This window comes from Rhipicephalus sanguineus, chromosome 5 (assembly GCF_013339695.2).
Source record: "Rhipicephalus sanguineus isolate Rsan-2018 chromosome 5, BIME_Rsan_1.4, whole genome shotgun sequence".
In the NCBI taxonomy this organism is placed as follows: domain Eukaryota; kingdom Metazoa; phylum Arthropoda; class Arachnida; order Ixodida; family Ixodidae; genus Rhipicephalus; species Rhipicephalus sanguineus.
Genome location: NC_051180.1, coordinates 199,749,657 through 199,769,832, shown reverse-complemented (window position 1 = coordinate 199,769,832; position 20,176 = coordinate 199,749,657). Strand labels below are relative to the sequence as shown.

Genomic DNA, 20,176 nt, shown 5'->3' with positions numbered 1-20,176 from the left:
GACTGAACGTGCGCGCCTAGCAGACGAAATGTTAGCTGAGCAGCTGATCCTCACGTCACTCCTTTATGTGGACAAGTGGTAAACTGGGGCGTGGTCTGGAATTGACCGCGAGGGAGCGCTGCCAGCGCTAAGAAATGGCGGGCTTGCCGGCCGTTTTCAATCGTGCTAGATACCGGTGATATAAATCAATAAAACAGATAGCTATTCGTCCCTCAGTTGCATTTTTCGGTCGCGAATCGCTAATAGGGGGTAGATAACTACTCCTGGACGCAAAAATCTTGACATGCGTAAATTTGATGTCAGTGCTCCTTTAACATTCAAGCACCTGAGTATTATTATGGGGCTCTTATGAAGGCTAGAAATATTTCGATTCATTGCAAATCTCATGAAAAAAATCATCTCAGGAGCATAGGCGTGCGCACAGGGGGGGCGCCCCCCCCTAATCACCTAAGGGGGGGGGGCGAAATCTGCCCCGTACATTGACCCTTGCGATAGCAATTATATGGACACTCTCGGCGGATTTTTGCCGTCGCCGTTGCCGTTGCCGCGGGTAAAAGCTCGCGAGCGCTGGCGACGAACGCGGCTGAAGCGGAGATTAAACTAGCCAGCCGTCTGTCTCCGCCGCGCGAACAGCGCATGAGATATCTTCCCGCGTGCGGGCCTGCCGTCGATTGCTCATCAAACAGAGAGGAAACGCCCCGCCCGTCTTTCGTAAGGAGCATGACGGGACGCCAGGGAAGCGGAAGGGGGGGGGGACCGCATTGTTCGAAGGGCGCAGTCGCTTGCGCGCGCGCTATCTCGAGGCATCAGGAGACGGCTCGTAAACTTGCTGTGCTCTCAACGCTTACTTCGCGTTTAGAAAACTCGGAGCAAGAAAACGCTTCGGTTCCTGGAGGGGCCATATTCTCTTAAACCAGCGTTTTGTTGAGTTACGCGAGATCGGATCCAAAAGAGTTAGCTGCTAGTCTTACTTCGTTTCACAATACAATTTTTTGGTGTCGCATTCATTTCTTCGCTCTTAAGCGAAACTTAGTTTTTTTAACCGTTAGCTATTGACCCCCGAAAGCAAGGGGCGGACGTGTAACATGGCGTAGCCGCTTTCACTGTGGGCCGTCAGCGACGGGCCCGCTATTGACAGCTGCGCATTTGCGGCTGCTCCGACCAGGAGATATGATTTTACTAATGAGATGACATTTTTAAAAAAGCAAGCAAAAAATTCGAATTGGAACCCTAGCACGTGAGCTCGAAAGGGCAGAGCCTTTTAGGGGGTATTTACCGCAGAGTGATTACAAACTCAGACGAGCTGGCGGAAGGAATTACGAAAAAGCTGTTCTAGATGAAGATTCATGGATAAAGTATATCTGAGGAAAAGTGTCAACGCGTTTCCACCGTTCGCGTGCTCTTCCGTAAACGCGAATCAAGGAAAATTCGATATTGTCCCATATATCTACTGCGAGCGATCCCAATTTCATTCCGCGATGTCCGGAAACAGAAGTGACAGACATTTTAGTGGCACTCATGTAGTTATTACTGAACATTGCTTTCCTTACGTGCCGTGCGACGCTTGAAACGAGCTATCAGCAGCGTTTCTGGAACAGACGACGTCCGCCGATGAATCGCCGTCGCACTTTCTCGCTACCGATGTAGGCCTAGACGTCACGAGCCTCTGCGGAGAGCGCGTTTTGCTGTCGAGCCGACTTGCAGAACAGAAGCTGCGTCGGCACCGTGCATGGCATCGTGGCTTACTCGGAACGCACGCGCGAGCTCAGCGGAATAATTCTTGGTCCATGATTGCGACTTATTGGCAGCCCCAAGATCGAGCTGCACATGTTCTGACGCGCCGGCGGTGCGATTGCCGGTGATAGACGCCCCCAATCCCGAGACTTTGGCGCAGTTTGGCGCAAATTTCGTCGATATTATCAGGATGGCGCAGTAAATACAATTTGGCGCACTTTGGCGCAGTTGGCGCAGGAGTGGAATCACTGCTGATAACCCTTTCCAGTCCTTCCGTCCGCTGCGCAAGGACGGGGCCGAGTCTTATGCTGCTTGCATCGGTGTGAATCTCCGTATAGACCTTATGCAAAATTGCTGCCATCTGTCGGAGGTTTGACGAAGCTACCCATTCGGCGCCATGTTGGAGGCTTGTGGCCGAATCGTATTGCTGTCGCTGCTATAACTTCTTGCTTGTATCTGCTTTGATAGTGGGCAATCGGGGCATAAAAACGTCAGACGAGTGTGTAAGGGCCTGTACACGTTACCGGCATTTCCTAGTTATTACGTTCGCAGTTATTACGTGCAAAGAACTGCCTCATAGCGAGAAGAAAAGGCAAGTTTGACACCGCGAGTCACATGTAGGCCTACCGTCGTCGAGAATGAAACTTTGCGCTAGGTTACAAATTTGGTCTGGCTGTTTTCAATGTAGCGAATAAAGCCTTGTTAGCTATCTAAATATCATGCGTGTAGTATAGGATGTATGGGAAGAAGCGTTAACGCGCGAGACGGCTAGGCACAGCGATGACGGAAAGAAAGTGCCGTAGACCCAATTTAAAACGTATTTCGTAAGGGACAGCCTATGTCGAGATGATGTATTTTGCATCTAATTTTAAATTAAAGGCGTTGTCCTCTTTTTTATTTTTTAAATAAAAAATATTTCGCAGCTTTAGTCACCGACGTATGTTATGTATAAAATTACTGCACGATTAAAATGTAAGATATTTGCGCAGCTCACGCACGTAAAAAGTGAACATGAAAAGTGTTGTGTCGCCAAGCAGTAGATGCCGATCAGCTGCTGTTTTATTGAATATCCTTCCGACATGTGTTCCTATATAACACGATACGCCAAAATCACCTGCACATCGTCGTTTTCGGGGCCTACTGGTGCCTTACAATGTCAACCCGTAGCGGCAAGGCAGTTTTGCGTCGCCGACTAAACGCCTGCGAAACCACCAGCGGTAGCGCACCCACGGTCGAATTCAGCAGATTTCCCGGAATAGCATATTTTTAGTTTCATAAGAAAAGTGCCACGCATTTGAAGCACCTGTTAAAATTTCCTAGCACACAGGGGTGGATACAGGACTTTTCCGAAGGGTGATCAGCTTTTTGGAGCAACTGATGTGTTCTTCTGGGGGTATAAATTAAACAAAAAAAAGTAAGGGGTGGGGGGCGGTCAGGATATTCAGGCCACCCGTCTGAATCGGGCAGTGATATCACATGAAATGCTTGAAAAATACGCATAGTAAAGCAAAAAATTGGGGGACCCTTAAGCTTCGCCTTTAAGAGTTGAACGCAATAGCGAAATCCGGCCCCTAGGCGCACTTCAACCACTAAGTGCATACTTATTAATGTGTATTGTTACACACACAGGCACACAGGCACACACACACGCGCGCGCGCGCGAATGGTACAGGTGTTTGATCTAAAGCAAGATTCGCATGGCGTCCGAGATACACGCAGCGCGCTCGCCATCTCGGAGGCCATGAAGAGTCTCACAATGCCTCACAGATGGCAGCACATTATCTAGCGTTTGCTGTTTGCTTGTTGATATGTTTTCCGCTAGATGGACATAGTTGTCCATTTTTAGAGCTGTTTGAAAGTTCGTGTGTGTTTTTAGCGGCGATGGCTGCACTATCCCGGCCTTTTTCGACATAGTTTGATGGCCTCCCAAATGCGCCTACAAATCGCCGAATGGGCTCGTTTTCGTCGTGACACTTGTCGAACAAAATGCGTTAAGGAGACTCCTTCCACTACATGGCATTTATGTAGTGTTTTTTTCCGAAGCACCTGCAAGTGACATCGTGGCTTTGTGGTAGAACACCTGCTTGCCACGCGAACGGCCCGGGTTCGATCCTCAATGGGACCGAAATTTTTATTCTTTATTTTTTGCTTCTTTCTCGATTTTTCGCTCACGGTCGATTTTTCGCTCACAACCAACGGGGCCGACACCGACGACGGAATTTCTGCGACACGAGCTCTCTAACGCTATCGCGTTAATACGCGCGCAAAGCATCCCACCAAACGCTCTTGTTAAGCTCCACAATCGAAAACAAACTACAAACAACACGCTGCAGCACAATCGGTCCGTTCGCTGAGAATCAATGACGCGCACGAGCTACCTGTCTAACATGTAATTGTTGTCGCAATGCAATAAACAAGGTAATGTCAACAGACAACAGCAACGCAGGCATGCGCGAGTAGCCGCGACGCAGCTTTGAAGCCCGTACACGAAGCAGGTTTGTCTGTGTCTGTAAGCACACGGCGCGAAAACTGTCTCGTTCCGGCATGACATGAAAGAGTGTTCTCTGATGAGTGCCGATGCTGTCGCATACCGTATATATTAAGAACGGCGAGCGTAAACACGGCGTTAGTCATAAGCAGTAGCCGGAGCAAGGAAACGATCTGCTGATTCTCGTCGGCCGTGAGGAAATCTAATAACATGAAGGTTAGTTTCCTGCAAACCTTTTTTTCAGCACCGCAATTTCCTCAATTTGAGCAACACGGTACAAGAAAATATGGTGGCATTGCCGCTCCTATCAGCCGCCACACGTTGATACGCACGCTCCGTGTGTGCACATGCGGAGCGCGCTTAGCCTTGAACATGGCGGAAACGTTCACGGCGGCCGCTAGATGGCAGCAATTTTGCATAAGGTCTATAGGTGTATTCGTCGAAATGCGCAAGTATCGGAGGCGTCTGCAGGCGTCATTTCAGTTCATGAAATGCTTCGACTTGCGCTGTTTGCCACCTGAATTCGACGTCGGTATTCGTGAGCTGCGTTAGTGGCTCGGCTATCCGTGAAAAGTCTTTGACAAAGCGTCTGTAATAGGCGCCAAAGCCGAGAAATCGGCGCACGGCCTTCTTGTCGGTGGGTGGCGGGAAAGCGGCGATGGCAGCTGTTTTCTGCGGGTCTGGGAGCACTCCAGTCTTGCTGATCACATGACCCAAAAAACAAGAGCTCCTTGTACGCGAAGCAGCACTTTTCTGGCTTCAGGGTGAGCCCGGAGTTCTTGATTGCTTGAAGTACGGATTGAAGTATCTGGAGGTATTCGTCGAAGCTTGAGGCAAACACAATGACGTCGTCCAAGTACACAAGGCAAGTCTGCCACTTCAGCCAGCACGGTGTCCATGACGCGCTGGAACGTCGCAGGTGCCGAGCAAAGACCGAAGGGCATGACCTTGAACTCGAACAGGCCGTCCGGTGTTATGAAGGCAGTCTTTTCTTGGTCTCTCTCGTCGACTTCGATTTGCCAGTAGCCGGTCTTGAGGTCCATCGAAGAAAAGTACTTCGCGTTGTGGAGTCAATCTAGGGCGTCGTCTATACGTGGGAGAAGGTACACGTCCTTTTTCATGATTTTGTTCAGGCGACGATAATCGACGCAGAAACGTAGGGTCCCATCCTTTTTCTTCACTAACACCACGGGTGACGCCCACGGACTCTTTGAAGGCTGGATAATGTCGTCGCGTAGCATTTCGTCGACTTGTTTCTTTATAGGCCTCCAACGCTCAAGTTTGCGCAGCGCCGTCCGCCGTCCCAGCGGAGAGAGGGGAAAGCTCCGGTAGCTCGGACGGGTCGCTTTTGCTTGGTTTTCCCATTGCGCGCGCGGAGAATGTGCTCCCCGGGGCTTTTATCTCGCATTTTTCACGCTATGGGTGCCGTTCCTTCGTCGTACTCGAAAGCAGGCATGCAGTCCTGCTGCACTGTGAACTGTCCCAAAAGTTTAAAAATGACGAAGAGCCGAAAACTTCCTGCCATGTTCTACCGTTTCCAATGCAAGCAGTGCGAGGAGCTGAGGCGTCAAGTGTGGATTATGGCAGTTAGCCGCGATACTTTCGCGGTCTTGTCACCTTGAAGCAATTTGTAATGTGACAGCAGCGGAGCATGCGGGCTTAATACACCGCAGTTTAAAGGAGCACTGACATCAAATTTCAAAGTCGAGATGTGCCCTTCATTCGATTGCTCGGTATGCATAAGTCTCCTTGGCCAACTTTGAATGGCGTCCGTCGCGTGGAAGTAATTTTATTTCGAGGGCAAACAGCGTACGAAAGCTCAACGGAAGATTGATCACGCTGCGACATCGACACTAGTGCTACCATAACAGGTGTGATACATTCCGATCATACCATCCTGAGTGACGATACGCTAGTAACAATGACGTCGACGAACTGAGTGTATTTATTGTGCCGCCGACGCCAGGCGACGCTCTCACCGGCTCTCACTCCCAGCCAGTGGCTCTCCTTGCTGTCCCGATCCGTGCCTGCGATTGTGTCGTATCGACTGATTTGTCGTGTGATCCTCAGCGCGAGTGCGATCAATCGGAGCGACTACGTGCCAGCATGTCGGGGAACCGCTGCGTAGTACGGACCTGCTCGTCGAGGCGCGGAAAAAGCGGAAAGTGCGTGGCGTTTCATTACACGTACGGTACACGCCAACACGACCACAAGCTATGGAAGTGGAGCAGCCTATAGATAAATATCATCGCTAACAAGTAACACGTATGTAGCGTTATTAGTGAATGTTAGTTCGTCCGTGGACTTCCTTGCGCTAGCGTAATACCGGGTTACTGCAGCCGTAACCGTGAGAGGCCGGATAGGTGGGGCCATCTGGCGGTGCAAAGAAGAACCTGGCAAGCACAGAATTGTTATTGTAGAAACCTATCGTATTCTATTTCTCCGCTGGTGTGCATTCGCTATGCCGATATTGCAGACCCCTTTGCGTATGCCGGGATGCTGTGCACGCTAAAATTCTCTGATATAGCTCATTGAGACACACCAGCGAGTATGGCCCAAGCGTGCGTCCCCGGGCACCTCCTCGTAGCTGCTTGGAACAGCGTCCATTTTTGAATCGCTGTTTTGCAAAGGGTCGAAGCGAAAATGATTCGCGACGTCGCGTATCGCGGGGATTCTAGCTTCCAGAATGCCGCCTTCAGCACTAGTCGACACTTTTGACGGCGACGACGGCGATGCTGGTGACAAGGCATGACTGAACGTGCGCGCCTAGCAGACGAAATGTTAGCTGAGCAGCTGATCCTCACGTCACTCCTTTCTGTGGACAAGTGGTAAACTGGGGCGCGGTCTGGAATTGACCGCGAGGGAGCGCTGCCAGCCCTAAGAAATGGCGGGCTTGCAGGCCGTTTTGAATCGTGCTAGATACCGGTGATATAAATCAATAAAACAGATAGTTATTCGTCCCTCAGTTGCATTTTCGGTCGCGAATCGCTACTAGGGGGTAGATAACTACTCGTGGATGCAAAAATCTTGACATGCGTAAATTTGATGTCAGTGCTCCTTCAAATAACGTACCGTGAGTACTAAGTGTTCAGCTGATTGCGGTACATTTCCCGTCGCGGCTCCCTGTAAACAGAATTAAGCTGCATGTTTGCACTGAGCGTTTATATTGGACGTGCATGCGACACGCCGTGATTGCCTAGCAGGCTGAAGTGTTGCGCTGCTAAGATCGTAGTCACGGGCTCGATTCACGCATACGGCAGCTGCATTTCGATGGGAGTGAAATGCAGTAACACCGGCGTACTTAGATTTACGTACACGTTAAAGAACCCCAGGTGGCCGAAATTAATCCGAAGTCCCCCACCAGGCGTGCCTCGTAATAATGTCATGCGTTCGGTGCGTAATATATAGCCTTGCATGCGCGTGAGCCGCGGGCAATATACAGCTGCCAGGGGCGTAGCCAGAATTTTTTTCGGGGGGGGGGGGGGGGGTTCAACCATACTCTATGTATGTTCGTGCGTGTGTATGTAAGTGTGCGTGCCTATATACGCAAGCAAAATTGAAAAATTTCGGGGGGGGGGGTTGAACCCCCCCCAACCCCCCCTTGGCTACGCCCCTGACAGCTGCCGCTTTGTAAACAAGCTGAAAAAAGAACCAAGGCGGCAATTAAATTTTCGATGGCTTCGCGAATTCAGATGCGCTTATCATCGTGCACAAATCTCGGCATAATCATAAACATGCGCGATCCCAGTGGGTATTGTATAGTATGATGCTGACCAAGCGAGCTGTCGAAACAACCAAAGCGACATTCGAATAAGCGAACACGGTGCATGATCAGGCGTCGATATTATTCGAAATGAAACACGCCTCTGCAAGAAACATGCATGGTCCAAGTGGGCATGAAATATATTTTTTTTTTTGCGCGTATCATTATGCTGTCAAAGGGAGCTCTAAAAAAATCCAAGGTGACATTAAACTTGAGATCCGACGTTGTTATCATTCGATGCAAACCTCGGCAAAAGCAAAAATCCCACGAAACTGAACACTGCGGATTGCAATGCAGCCAGTGACTCAACAGGGCAGATGTAAATTTATGCACTTCACATTGAGCTCATAATAAATTTAAAGCCTCACGACAAACTTGGCATCCAAGCAATCGAAAAGTTATCAATAGAAAACGCACGCGAAAGCGTGGTGGATGTTTTGTTGATAGCTCCGAGTAGACACGACTGCCGCAACGAATGTGCGTTTTACCGGTAACATAATTACAGAACTCGCGCAGTCACCTCCCTATTCATGTAAAAAAAAGTGCCCGTCCAGCATCGGCACGAACGTAGCTCTCGTACAAACAGCATCGTCCTTGACGACCCGCTCGCGGTCCCGAAAAGGTGGTCGATCAACCGCCCTCCTCTGGTGAGATTCCCACCGTGAAAACGTGTTTTCCATCTCTGGGATTTTCCAAACCTTCAGAACAAGCGACACGTGAAGTTTCACGTCCACGGCGAGCAGAAAACAGCGCGTGCAGTGTGCGTGAACGTGCTGAGACAGCGCTGTCAAAAGGCAGGCGCGGGAAAGGAGCGACCGGTTTTTGCAAGAAAGGCGGCGAAACGCGCGCGACGCAGCGCCCCCTGGCCGAGCTTGGGAGGCCTATTCAGGTAGCCCAAAATACAGTCCTACGAATAATCTGTTTTACCAAACGTACTGAGTCTATATATCAGGGGGTCTCAAACTCCTCGGCGAGCGGGCCGCAGTCACGAAATGCAGTTCAGCAAAAGCCACGACCGTGAAGAATTGAAAGGGGGAAGGGGGTGGGGGTTTGAACAACATGTCCCCTAACGCTGCCACTTGAAAGAACGAATTTCCCATGTCACATATATGGGTCATATTTTAAAAGGATTTGGCGACAAGATACCAGAAAAATATCGATACCAATGACTAAAATCTTGACTCCGATTGTGAAATATACAGATTTTGTTCTGCGGTTGGTTTTCAGCAGATGATGACCGCATGAGGTGCCTCACGAAAAGAAATGCTTGAGACCCCCCCCAGTCCCGTCTCTGTAGCTTACCCGAACAAAGCGTATTAACCGCAATGGGGCACGTCGCCACATCAAACACGGTCATGCCAACACCAGTCTCTGTGCAGGTTTGTTATTTACCACACCCTTGTACCCGTACAAGTGACCCATTCTTACTTGCAGTGCCGTGCCCACTCAAATTTATTGATTCTTGCAGAAAATTGTTTTGCCAGACTTGCTTATATTGTATCAATGCGTATGTTGTTCACCTTCTGCTTGTCCTCTCAGGCGACGTTGAACTGAACCCAGGTCCCGGCACTAAAGATACAACAGCTACTCTGTAATCAATTGCAGCAGCTATGATAACACGACTTCAGCTTTCACAAAACGCTGCACTTGCTGAGCTTTCAGGCATTCGTAGTGCACAGACCAGCATTGAAAATCACGTTACCGCTCTCTTTCCATGCACGGTGATGCCTTAGAAAAAGTGGTACAAGCACATCAAGCCAACTAACACACTGTATCGGTTAACTCGAACGACGAAATTTCCAGGCTTTCCACCGAATTAAAAACGCTCGCGGAGAAGTGCGACGACGCAGAAAATCGCTTGCGCAGGTCAAACTTACTCTTTTTCGGGATAAAAGATGCAAACGGCGAAACCTGGGAGCAATCTGAGGCGCACGTTATCTCCTTCTGTTCAGAGAATCTTGGATTGTCGATACATGCTGACGACATAGAACGTGCCCATCGCATGGGCCGCTTCCAGGATTCTAAAAACCGTCCCATAATTGTTAAACTGGCGCATTTTAAAGTCAAGTCGAAGATCCTTGCAGAAGGCCCGAAGCTGAAGGAAACAAAATTTTGGATTCGAGAGGATTATTCAGCTCATGTACGATTGGCCGGAAAAAACTGTACTCTTTTGCTAAAGAAAGGGACACCGCATTGAAAATGCGTTACGACAAGCTACTGATCGACAAGAAGCAATACACATATAACGCCGCTACAGATTCCGTAATCGAATTATCTTCATAGCGATCACCGCCCGCTTCCAGGCCTCACCATAAACCTGCTCAGCCACTGCCAAGTTCACCTAGTACACCATCTTATCATATTATGGCTCTCATGCTAACAAACATTCGCAGCTACTTACCAAAAAAGGATGCTATAGAAGCCATCCTTGAAGATAACTGCTCCGACATTTCGATCTTCACTGAATCATGGCTTACCGCAGATATTCATGACAACGAACTCATCGAGAACAGTAAGACTGTTTAGTGTCTATAGATTTAACAGAGATGGCCGAAGAGGTGGCGGTGTCCTTGTTCTCGTTAAAGCAACAGTAGTCTCACATTTAGTACCCATGAATTGTAGCCTTCAACTAGTGTGCATTAATCCGTCCCTTCCTTTCGGCAAAGCCATACTTGTCACCTGCTACCGCCCGCCAGATTCCGATTGTTCTGTTGTGATGAGTTGTATTCCGTCCTTTTACATCTACAGTCCCGATATCGCCGTGCCAAGTTCGTGCTTTGTGGAGATTTGAATTGCCCTGACATCGATTGGGAGGAGCTGTCAGCATGCTCTCGACAGTCAAAAAGATTTCTTGATCTAATCCTTACCTTCAATTTGATTCAGTGTGTTAAAACTCCAACGCGCGGTATAGCAGCATTCTCGATCTTGTATTTGTCTCGGAACCAGAGTTGTGTCAGTCTTTATCGTGCACCAGTGGCCTTAGCGATCATAACTTGCTTTTCTTTACTATGGCCGTCTCAATTCCTACCCGTAGGCCATCATTAAAATATATTCGCGACTACAACAAAGCTGACTATGAGAAAATCAACCAGGCTCTGGAAGAGTTTCTTCATCAATTCAGAATAAGTGCCCATACTTGAACAGTTAACACTAACTGGCTGCTTTACAAGGAAAAAATACTGTCGCTTATGGAGTTATATGTACCACTTATCTGTATTCGTGTGATGCTGATACGCACTGGTTTCAAATGCCCTACGACGGCTACTAAATAGGAAAAAACGCCTTTTCCGGGTCGCCAAAAATTCAGACTGTCAATCCAAATGGGACAAGTACTCTGAATGTCTCCATGCTTACCCGAATCTTTTAAAGCGCTCAAAAAAGAAATTCTTCCATACAGACCTGCAAAATATAATTCGAAATAGCCCGAAAGAATTCTGGAAGGTTCTGTTACCGAACCATAACTCTTGACAAAATATAAGTTTGCATGACCAAGAGGGCACAAACATTCCTCCTGATCGTTGTGCTGATGTTATCAATGACCTCTTTACCTCCGTATTTACTCGCGAGCCTGTACGCAATATACCGCACTTTCCCAGCCTTAGTTTTAGCCAGGTGCCTCCAATTTTCATGTCAGCTGAAGGCACAGCTAAAGTTATCAACAGCTTGAAACCTCCAGTGCTCTGGGACCTGACGACATAACTACAAAGATCCTAAAAGGTACTAGGGACATTTCATGCCAGATATTAGAAACAATTTTCAGTCAGTCAGTGTGCACTTCTTCAATTCCAGATGATTGGAAATTAAGCAAGGTCACTCCAGTTTTCAAAGCAGGCGATCGTTCCGATCTATCGAACTATAGACCAATCTCATTAACGTGTATTGTTTGTAAAATGCTAGAACATATCATTTACTCACAAGTCGCTTCTCACCTGGACAAAAATTGTTTCTTTTTTTCTAAGCAACATGGATTCCGCTCTGGATTTTCTTGCGATACCAAGCTTTATGAGTTCACGACTGACCTTAACTTAAATTTAGATTCTTCATTGCAGACTGATATTGTCTACTTAGATTTTTCTAAAGCCTTTGACCGGGTTCCACATCAACGTCTGATGGCTAAACTTTCCTCCCTATCTATAGATCCCTTAGCACTGTCCTGGATTTCTTCGTTCCTTTCAGACCGCACTCAGTTTACTGTTATTGGCAACCACCGCTCCAATATTTCTCAAGTTATTCCAGGCGTACCTCAAGGCTCTGTCCTCGGACCACTTTTATTTTTAGTCTTCATTAATGACCTTCCTAGTGGTATTTCGTCCACAATTCGCCTGTTTGCGGACGACTGGGTTCTTTATCGTCGCATAACTTCTACCACTGACCAGCAACTTCTGCAAAGAGACCTTGATGTAATAGAAACTTGGTGCGCCCACTGGCTGATGAAGCTAAATGTATCAAAAAGCAAGAGCGTGCAAGTGTCACGAAAGCATTCCACCCTAGATTATTCATACACTTTAAACTCCACGGCTCTTTCATGCGTAAATTCGTACCGTTATCCAGGTGTCCTTATCACTGACAAGCTCAACTGGTCCGAAGATATCGCGAAATTAGTGGCACATACATCGAAAACACTTGGCTTCATTAAACGCTCCGTTTCTTTATCTCCGAGTAACATCCGAAAACTTGCCTATGAGGTATACGTCAGACCTAAACTCGAATATGCCTGCGCTATATGGAGTCCACATCAAAACTACTTAATTGAATTATTAGAAAGCGTCCAGAATAGGGCCGCTCGCTTCATCAGTTCCGAGTATAATAGTTGGGTCAGCATTATTGACATCAAATCATCCATCGGTCTCGACTCCTTAGCACAACGAAGAAAGACACTGCGTCTGACACTGTTTCACAACCTGTATCATAATCGCCCTGATCTTCGAACCTCCACTTTAATAGCGCCTGTGCGAACATCACGTCGACTTTTCAATTCCATGAGTGTGCAGCGTATAACTGGCGCTACAACCGCATTTAGCAAGTCTTTCTTGCCTTTGGCCACAGAAGAATGGAACTCGCTTCTCGAATCAATAGTACATCAACGTGACAATTCGAAATCCAGACAGTTAGTATCAGCTCACTTAGCAAAATGAATTTGACCGACAGCAGACACCTGTACTCCACCGACTCACACAAGAAAGTGGAAGCTTACTTTGAAGCTGCTGCTTTTTACAAGTGTACATTAAATATTTTGTACTGTACCTTTTTATTCTTTATTCTTTCGTAAATATTGTGGCTCTAAAGTTATATAACATCACTGTCCTCGACTCCGTAACAATGTATAACGAAACCACTCCTTATTGTAGATTCTGCTTACAAAACCAGTCCATCTATCATTTTGTAAACATGTACTATGATGTTTGTTTTGTTTGTTTGTTCTTAGTCTTCTTTTTCTTTCTCTCTTTTGTGTATGTCAAACCACAATGCAAATACTTTGCAAACGCATGCGGAAACGCGTAGCATGTGTCATTTTTGTTTTTATTTTCGGTTTCATAGCAGTGCACAGAGCTAACATGCCTTTTTCCTTTGTAAATGTGACCTTGTATGCATATTTCGATACTCCCCCCCCCTTATGTAATGACCAACCCAGGGCCCTTAAGGGATAATAAATGATAAATAATGATGTTGAATAGGTGAGTAAATAACACACTCCTTTAAACATCTTAAATTCACAAAAGCTTAGTGTTTTTTTACATATTGTGTACCGTTCTGCCTGTTCTCTCTTTTTTGCAATCTTTTCTTTTACATTTTGTATAGTTTAGTTGCCGTTACACATTGTATAACATTTGTTTTGTAAACATCTATCTATAAGATCTTTTCACACAGATGTGAATAACACTATCTGTGACAGGGACCCCTTCTTCAACTCACATTGAGTTCTGGGGTCCCAACTGTATGAATACGATGCACCGTGCTCTATTTTGTTATGAATAATAAACTGAAACTGAATTGTCTTTTTTCTTCATTACATTGATAGTGCAGCTAGCTGGGATGAGTTGGACGAACCATTCAAAAGACCGACAAAACATCATCCACTTTGTGCTTGGGCGGCCACAGCCAGAAAGTTGTCGCTCCTTCAAGTGGCGCTGTATTTTTTATCTACGGATCAGACGACGGACAAGCTTCCTGAGCGGCTTGCTTTCGTGCCCTCCAACCCCATGAAAACACTGTGTGGTGCGAGGATGTGGTGGGAATCGTTGCGCATTCAATTGAACGAACACAGGAGGGAAAGGACAGAGTAAACGGTGTGAGGAGGTTCTCGACCTTTTGCTTCACAATGAGAGCAACTGTTCGTTTGACTGTTTCAACGACAAATGAATTCGAAGTAACCAAATGAGTGTTCTTTGTTTTCCCGCTATACATTTTCACCTTTTTGTTTTCTTACTCAACACCGAATGTTAAACCACCTCATATTTTTCACTCAATTAAAGGTAGGCGACCTCTCGGGATTTTAAGTCATCAGGCACTGAGAGTATATTAAATAAGTAGCTGTCCTAGCACTGTTGCCACACGTATCATTTTTAGTGACTTGTGTTGTATTTTTCAGAAGCTTACCTCAGCCGATTCAAGGTCCTTGTTGTAAGACTTTGGTGGGAACCGCATGGCCTGCAAAGAAAGCACATGTACATTAATTGACGCTCAGTTACACTGCCTTGTGAACAAAGAGAAAACACTTCCCTTACCAATTCTGCAGAGCTGAATGCAACACTCTATGTACAGAAGCATACCTGTGCATGCTGACATGTGGCCGGCCAATTCGTTCCAAGCAAGTCACTGTTTAGTACTTATTACTTTTAAAGTACAGCAAAACCTCGATAATTCGATCTCGGTTAAATCGAAATTTCGGTTAATTCGAAGAATCTGAGCGGTCCCGGGATTTTCAATGCAAATTCTACCGGATTATTTGAATAGCCCGCGGGGCTCCATCCGGATAATTCCTAATTTCCCGCCAGCAGCAACGTACGGGGACAGCCTCCCGGCAACGCATATCTCGGAGGTCATGTTGTTGGTTGAGTGACACGGGCACGTTCAGTTTTCCACCGACTTTCTGGCGATCCGACGGCAGCCAGAGCCAGCCAGCCAGCCAGAATGCATTCGTTTTTTGTGTTATTTCGTGTTCTGAGTTTGACTATGACGTCGTTTCCTGTCAGTACCGGAAACCAACTGGTTAAGTGCGTTTTCCGTTTCGTGTTTTTCACGTGGGCCACGTTGCATTTTCCCATGGTTCCTCCATGCATTTTTTCGCGTGGTTCGCCCCGTTCGCCGTCTTGTCAGTCTTGCATTCGTCGTGTTCGCTTCTGTCACCAGTGCCTGAATCAACCGCGTTGCGAAATCACGGCTGCTTGCGCGACTCACAATGCCGAAGTACAAGACGCTTCGGGAGAAGGTGTCCTTAATCGAGGAGGCAGCGAAGTCGACGTGCACGAACACGCAACTTGCAGAGAAGTACAAGATGCCTTTGTCGACCATTTTGAAAAATAAGGAAGTGTTCGAGGCTTACGGGAAGACGCATTCATCGAAACGATCCAGGATTCGTTTCCAACGTACCCGGACGTTGAAGCCGCTTAATGAAGTGGCTCCAGCACGCAAACGCCGCTCACCTCCCCGTGAACGGCACCATTCTTCGTGAGAAGGCTGACGAGCTGGCCCTGCGCCTTGGCCACGAAGGCTTCAAGTGCAGCAACGGTTGGTTCTCTCGGTTTAAGGAGCGGAACAACCTTACATACTTAGCAGTGTGTGGGGAAAGCGATAGCACGGACTCAAACGTCGTTGACTACTGGCGGAAACGCACTTTAGCACCGCTACTTCAGGAGTTTGCAGAGGACGATGTCTACAACTTGGATGGGGCAGCTTTATTTTATAAGATGCTTCCTTCAAAAACATTCGCTGCAAAGGATACCACTGTCTCGGGGAGAAAGCAGCCCAAGGAAAGGATTTCTATTTTGTTCGGCGCGTACATGTCGGGAAACAACAAGCTCCCATTGCTCGTCATCGGCCGGGTGGGTAAGCCTAGATGCTTCAAGAATGTGCGCCTTCCCGCAAAAGATATCGTCATACAGAGGCATAACAAGAAGGCCTGGATGACGGCGGCAATATTCGAGGAGTACGTGCGGCTTCTCGACCGGAAGTTTGCTGCCAAAGGGCGGAAAGTGCTCTTGTAATCGACAACTGCCCGGCCCACGGTGTCATCGGAACCTGGAAGCTGTCAAGATCATCTTCCTCCTGCAAATACAACAGCCATATCGCAGCCGATGGACCAAGGGGTGATTCTGCAAACGAGGAAGATTTATCGCCACCACCCGTTGAAGCGAGTTTTGCTCTGCTACGACAGTGGAAAGCAGTACAACGTAGACCTCCTCGGTGCGATATGTTTGATTGCCTTTGCGTGGAAGGAGTTGGAGCCAAAGGTCATCAGGCGCTGCTTTGAGCATGCCGGGTTCCGAAAAGAAGGTGGCGAAGATCAGGATGACGTGTGCAGCTCCTCCTGTCTAGACGATGAGGGAGACTCGATGTGTGCCCGGATCACAGACTTCAGCGAAGACGACGGCGACGGACTAGGCTTCGCAGAGTATACAAATGTTGAGGCAGGTGTACAAACATCGTACGCTGATGTGCATGAAGAAATCGTCGACAGTGGAGTAGTCGGCGATGACGGCAACGATGGTGACGAGGGTGACGATAACGAACCCGCCCGCGCGCCCGCTTTAGCGGCTGTTGTCAATGCCGTGAACACCTTCCGCAGCTTTGTCGAGTGCAGCGGTGGTGATAGTGAAATGCTAAGTGTTGTGAGCAGGCTTGAGAACATGGCATTTGGGGCAGCCAACTACCGCACTAAGCAATCCAGCATCACTGATTATTTCAAGTGATTTTTTTTTGTCACATGGAAGATCTGATTTCATTTTGTGGTGCGTTTTTCTTGCTTTTTTTTCTTCAGTTTGGTTAATTCGAAATCCGCATAATTCGAAGAATTTTCGCGGTCCGGCGGCCTTCAAATTATCGAGGTTTTACTGTAGCACTAAAGAGAACAAGTTAGGCTCATAAATCATTCTGTGAAAACCCAAATGCTGTAAAAGTGCCTTGGATGAAAATGTCTCTTTTTATGTGCCAAGAATGAGCTGGGCTTGTGCAATCCACTTTAACGTTCTGGAGAGTTCCTCTCTGCACGCTAGGATGCCTACAGACTCCATTCTTTGAGCAGCGGTCTCAGAAAATGCCGGCCTCATGTAGGGTGCTGCTGCTGCACCAGTCACAAAGCAGAGCCTTGTTTAACAGCGGAGCTCTTTAAGCCTGTCCAATGTGGACAAAAAACTCCTCACCATTGACGTCACTGCACATTGCTTAGCAACCGGTTGCACTGCTGTGCACCTGCTTCGCTAGCCTACACACACCTGCCTGGATACTGCATGCAACTGCTTGGTTGAGCCAGATGTGACGCCACGGCCAACTGCGCATGCACTTCTTAGACAGCTGCCGCATGGCGGCGATGCACCAGACACAGACATGGGGACGCTGAAGAAGGTTCGCACTGCCGATGAGGAAGCCGCTTACCCGGAATCGCGGTGCACTGCCAAGCGAGACTGCTGGCCTCAACTAGAACTTGACATCACTTGAAATTATTTCTTGTAACTTAGCATCACTTGGCATTACTTTAGCATCACTTTGTATGGCCAGGACCAGCTAGGAACCGATCAGCTCTGCCGTGCCTTTAGCCTTGCGCCACTTTTGATTGGGTCGTCAAGCTTTGAAGATGCATGTCTGCATGAAAGCATCGGTAGTGATGGCAGTGTTCAGAGTGTTGTAGACTTATCTAGCAACTATGATGCTGTTAACCATGAGCTTTGATATATCAAGGCAGTGGACAAACATAGATGAAAAACTCTACCCTCATTTTAAATTTGTGGCTTCCCTCAAAGATTTAACATAAAAAGGGCCGTATTCTGAAATGCTCCTTAACTCGGACCATTTCCTTATCTTACGTGAGGAGCCCTTCATGCCTCCTTATCTCAACAAAATGCGTTGGCGGGCTAGTTGATGAGAATCCATATTGCTTTTTTAGTGCAAAAACCGACACCACAAGAAAGCAGACGGAACACAGTGCTACTCTCAACTGACATGATTTATTGCGTCACTCCACTCTTCTAGCAGCCAGATACCGGTAGGACATGTGCCGTGCACCCTATGCGCACAACCACTGCACCTTGGACACCTGAGCGCAATCATGAAAGCGCATCCAAAAAGCAAAATTCAGCAGAAAACAAGGTAATGGAAGGCACACTAATGCACTGCGACCCCAATGATTGAATGAAAAAAGCTTCCGATAATTCTGGGGCGGTGGTGTCACGACTCTTCTTTAAGATAGTGGTTAGTCTAAACAAGGCTTGACAATTGCATTTTTTGCAGTGTTGAGCTAAATGTGAGCCTGTACCAGTCGGCAGGATCGCTCATGTTCTTTAAGGCGCTCATTCACACAGCGGCCTGACTGACCTACATACACTTTGCCACAAGAGAGTGGAATCTTGTAGACCACCCCTACACTGCACTCGACAAACTTCTGGTGTCTCTTTCACATTGCGGCTTTTTGTTTTCTTTACAAACATGCGCCTGCACAACATAGACAGTTTCCGGGGGGCAGAAAATACAACCGGGATTTGGTACCTAGTGGCCACATTCTTAAGATTGTGAGCCACTTTATGGCAATACGGCACTACTACTGGCTTCTTCTCTGTGTCGTTTCTACACCTCTGGCGCTTGCCTTTCAGCTTCTGAAGCAAAACTTCAGAGACCGACGTCACAACCACACTTGGGTAACGCGCATCCTGCAACCTTTTTAACTGCGCGTTTACCATGGTAAACTGCAGTTTACCATGGTAAACTGCAGTTTCTGGATCTACAACGTTCCTTACAAGCAGGTCACGCCTGCTGGATGTACTCACCGCGTGCACGTAAGGGTCTTCTGCCATACGAGTCTGCGCACTCTAAGGTTGTGAAACGTGCCATCACACAGCTAATGAGAGCTTTAACGCGCAGTTAAAAAGGTTGCAGGATGCACGTTACCCAAGTGTGGTTGTGACGTCGGACTCTGAAGTTTTGCTTCAGAAGCTGAAAGGCAAGCGCCAGAGGTGTAGAAACGACACAGAGAAGAAGCCAGTAGTAGTGCCGTATTGCCATAAAGTGGCTCACAATCTTAAGAATGTGGCCACTAGGTACCAAATCCCGGTTGTATTTTCTGCCCCCCGGAAACTGTCTATGTTGTGCAGGCGCATGTTTGTAAAGAAAACAAAAGCCGCAATGTGAAAAGAGACACCAGAAGTTTGTCGAGTGCAGTGTAGGGGTGGTCTACAAGATTCCACTCTCTTGTGGCAAAGTGTATGTAGGTCAGTCAGGCCGCTGTGTGAATGAGCGCCTTAAAGAACATGAGCGATCCCTGCCGACTGGTACAGGCTCACATTTAGCTCAACACTGCAAAAAATGCAATTGTCAAGCCTTGTTTAGACTAACCACTATCTTAAAGAAGAGTCGTGACACCACCGCCCCAGAATTATCGGAAGCTTTTTTCATTCAATCATTGGGGTCGCAGTGCATTAGTGTGCCTTCCATTACCTTGTTTTCTGCTGAATTTTGCTTTCTGGATGCGCTTTCATGATTGCGCTCAGGTGTCCAAGGTGTAGTGGTTGTGTGCATAGGGTGCACGGCGCATGTCCTACGGTATCTGGCTGCTAGAAAGAGTGGAGTGACGCAATAAACCATGTCAGTTGAGAGTAGCGCTGTGTTCCGTCTTCTTCTTGTGGTGTCGTTTTTTGCGCTAAAAAAGCAATATGGCCTCCTTATCTTAAAGGGGCCCTGCGGCACTTTTTGAGCATGGTCAGAAAACGCTGCCAATCGGTAGTCGTGGCTCCTAAGAACTCGCGAGCCAAACATTACAGCTCAGCCCGCGGCTGTAATTTACAATTAATTCTCAATGTCAGCTAGAAATTGTTCCCTCTTCTTTCCATAAAAGACGTCATATACTAAAATGACCGTGCCATATACCCAAATTCATGGCGATTTGAGCATCGTCAGCTGCATAGTTTACCGTGGCTGCCGCGAGAGGCCAGCTTGTGCCCGTGCTCACTCAAAGTAAGCTGCGTTCCAAGAAAAAAAAAAAGACA

General features: G+C 47.6%; 2 protein-coding genes across 4 annotated transcripts in view; one reads left to right on the top strand and one right to left on the bottom strand.

Annotated features, from left to right (window-relative positions):
- The window catches only part of LOC119394569 (amphiphysin), a 669,247-nt gene that overhangs the window by 233,571 nt on the left and 415,500 nt on the right, over positions 1-20,176 (top strand). The gene's annotated exons all lie outside the window — the stretch shown is intronic.
- LOC119394570 (26S proteasome non-ATPase regulatory subunit 3) overlaps positions 1-20,176 on the bottom strand; it is a 143,749-nt gene that overhangs the window by 10,242 nt on the left and 113,331 nt on the right. Inside the window, exon 10 of the mRNA XM_037661892.2 lies at positions 14,583-14,633. Within this exon, the coding sequence (XP_037517820.1) occupies positions 14,583-14,633 (51 nt within the window). The remainder of the gene's footprint in view (positions 1-14,582; positions 14,634-20,176) is intronic.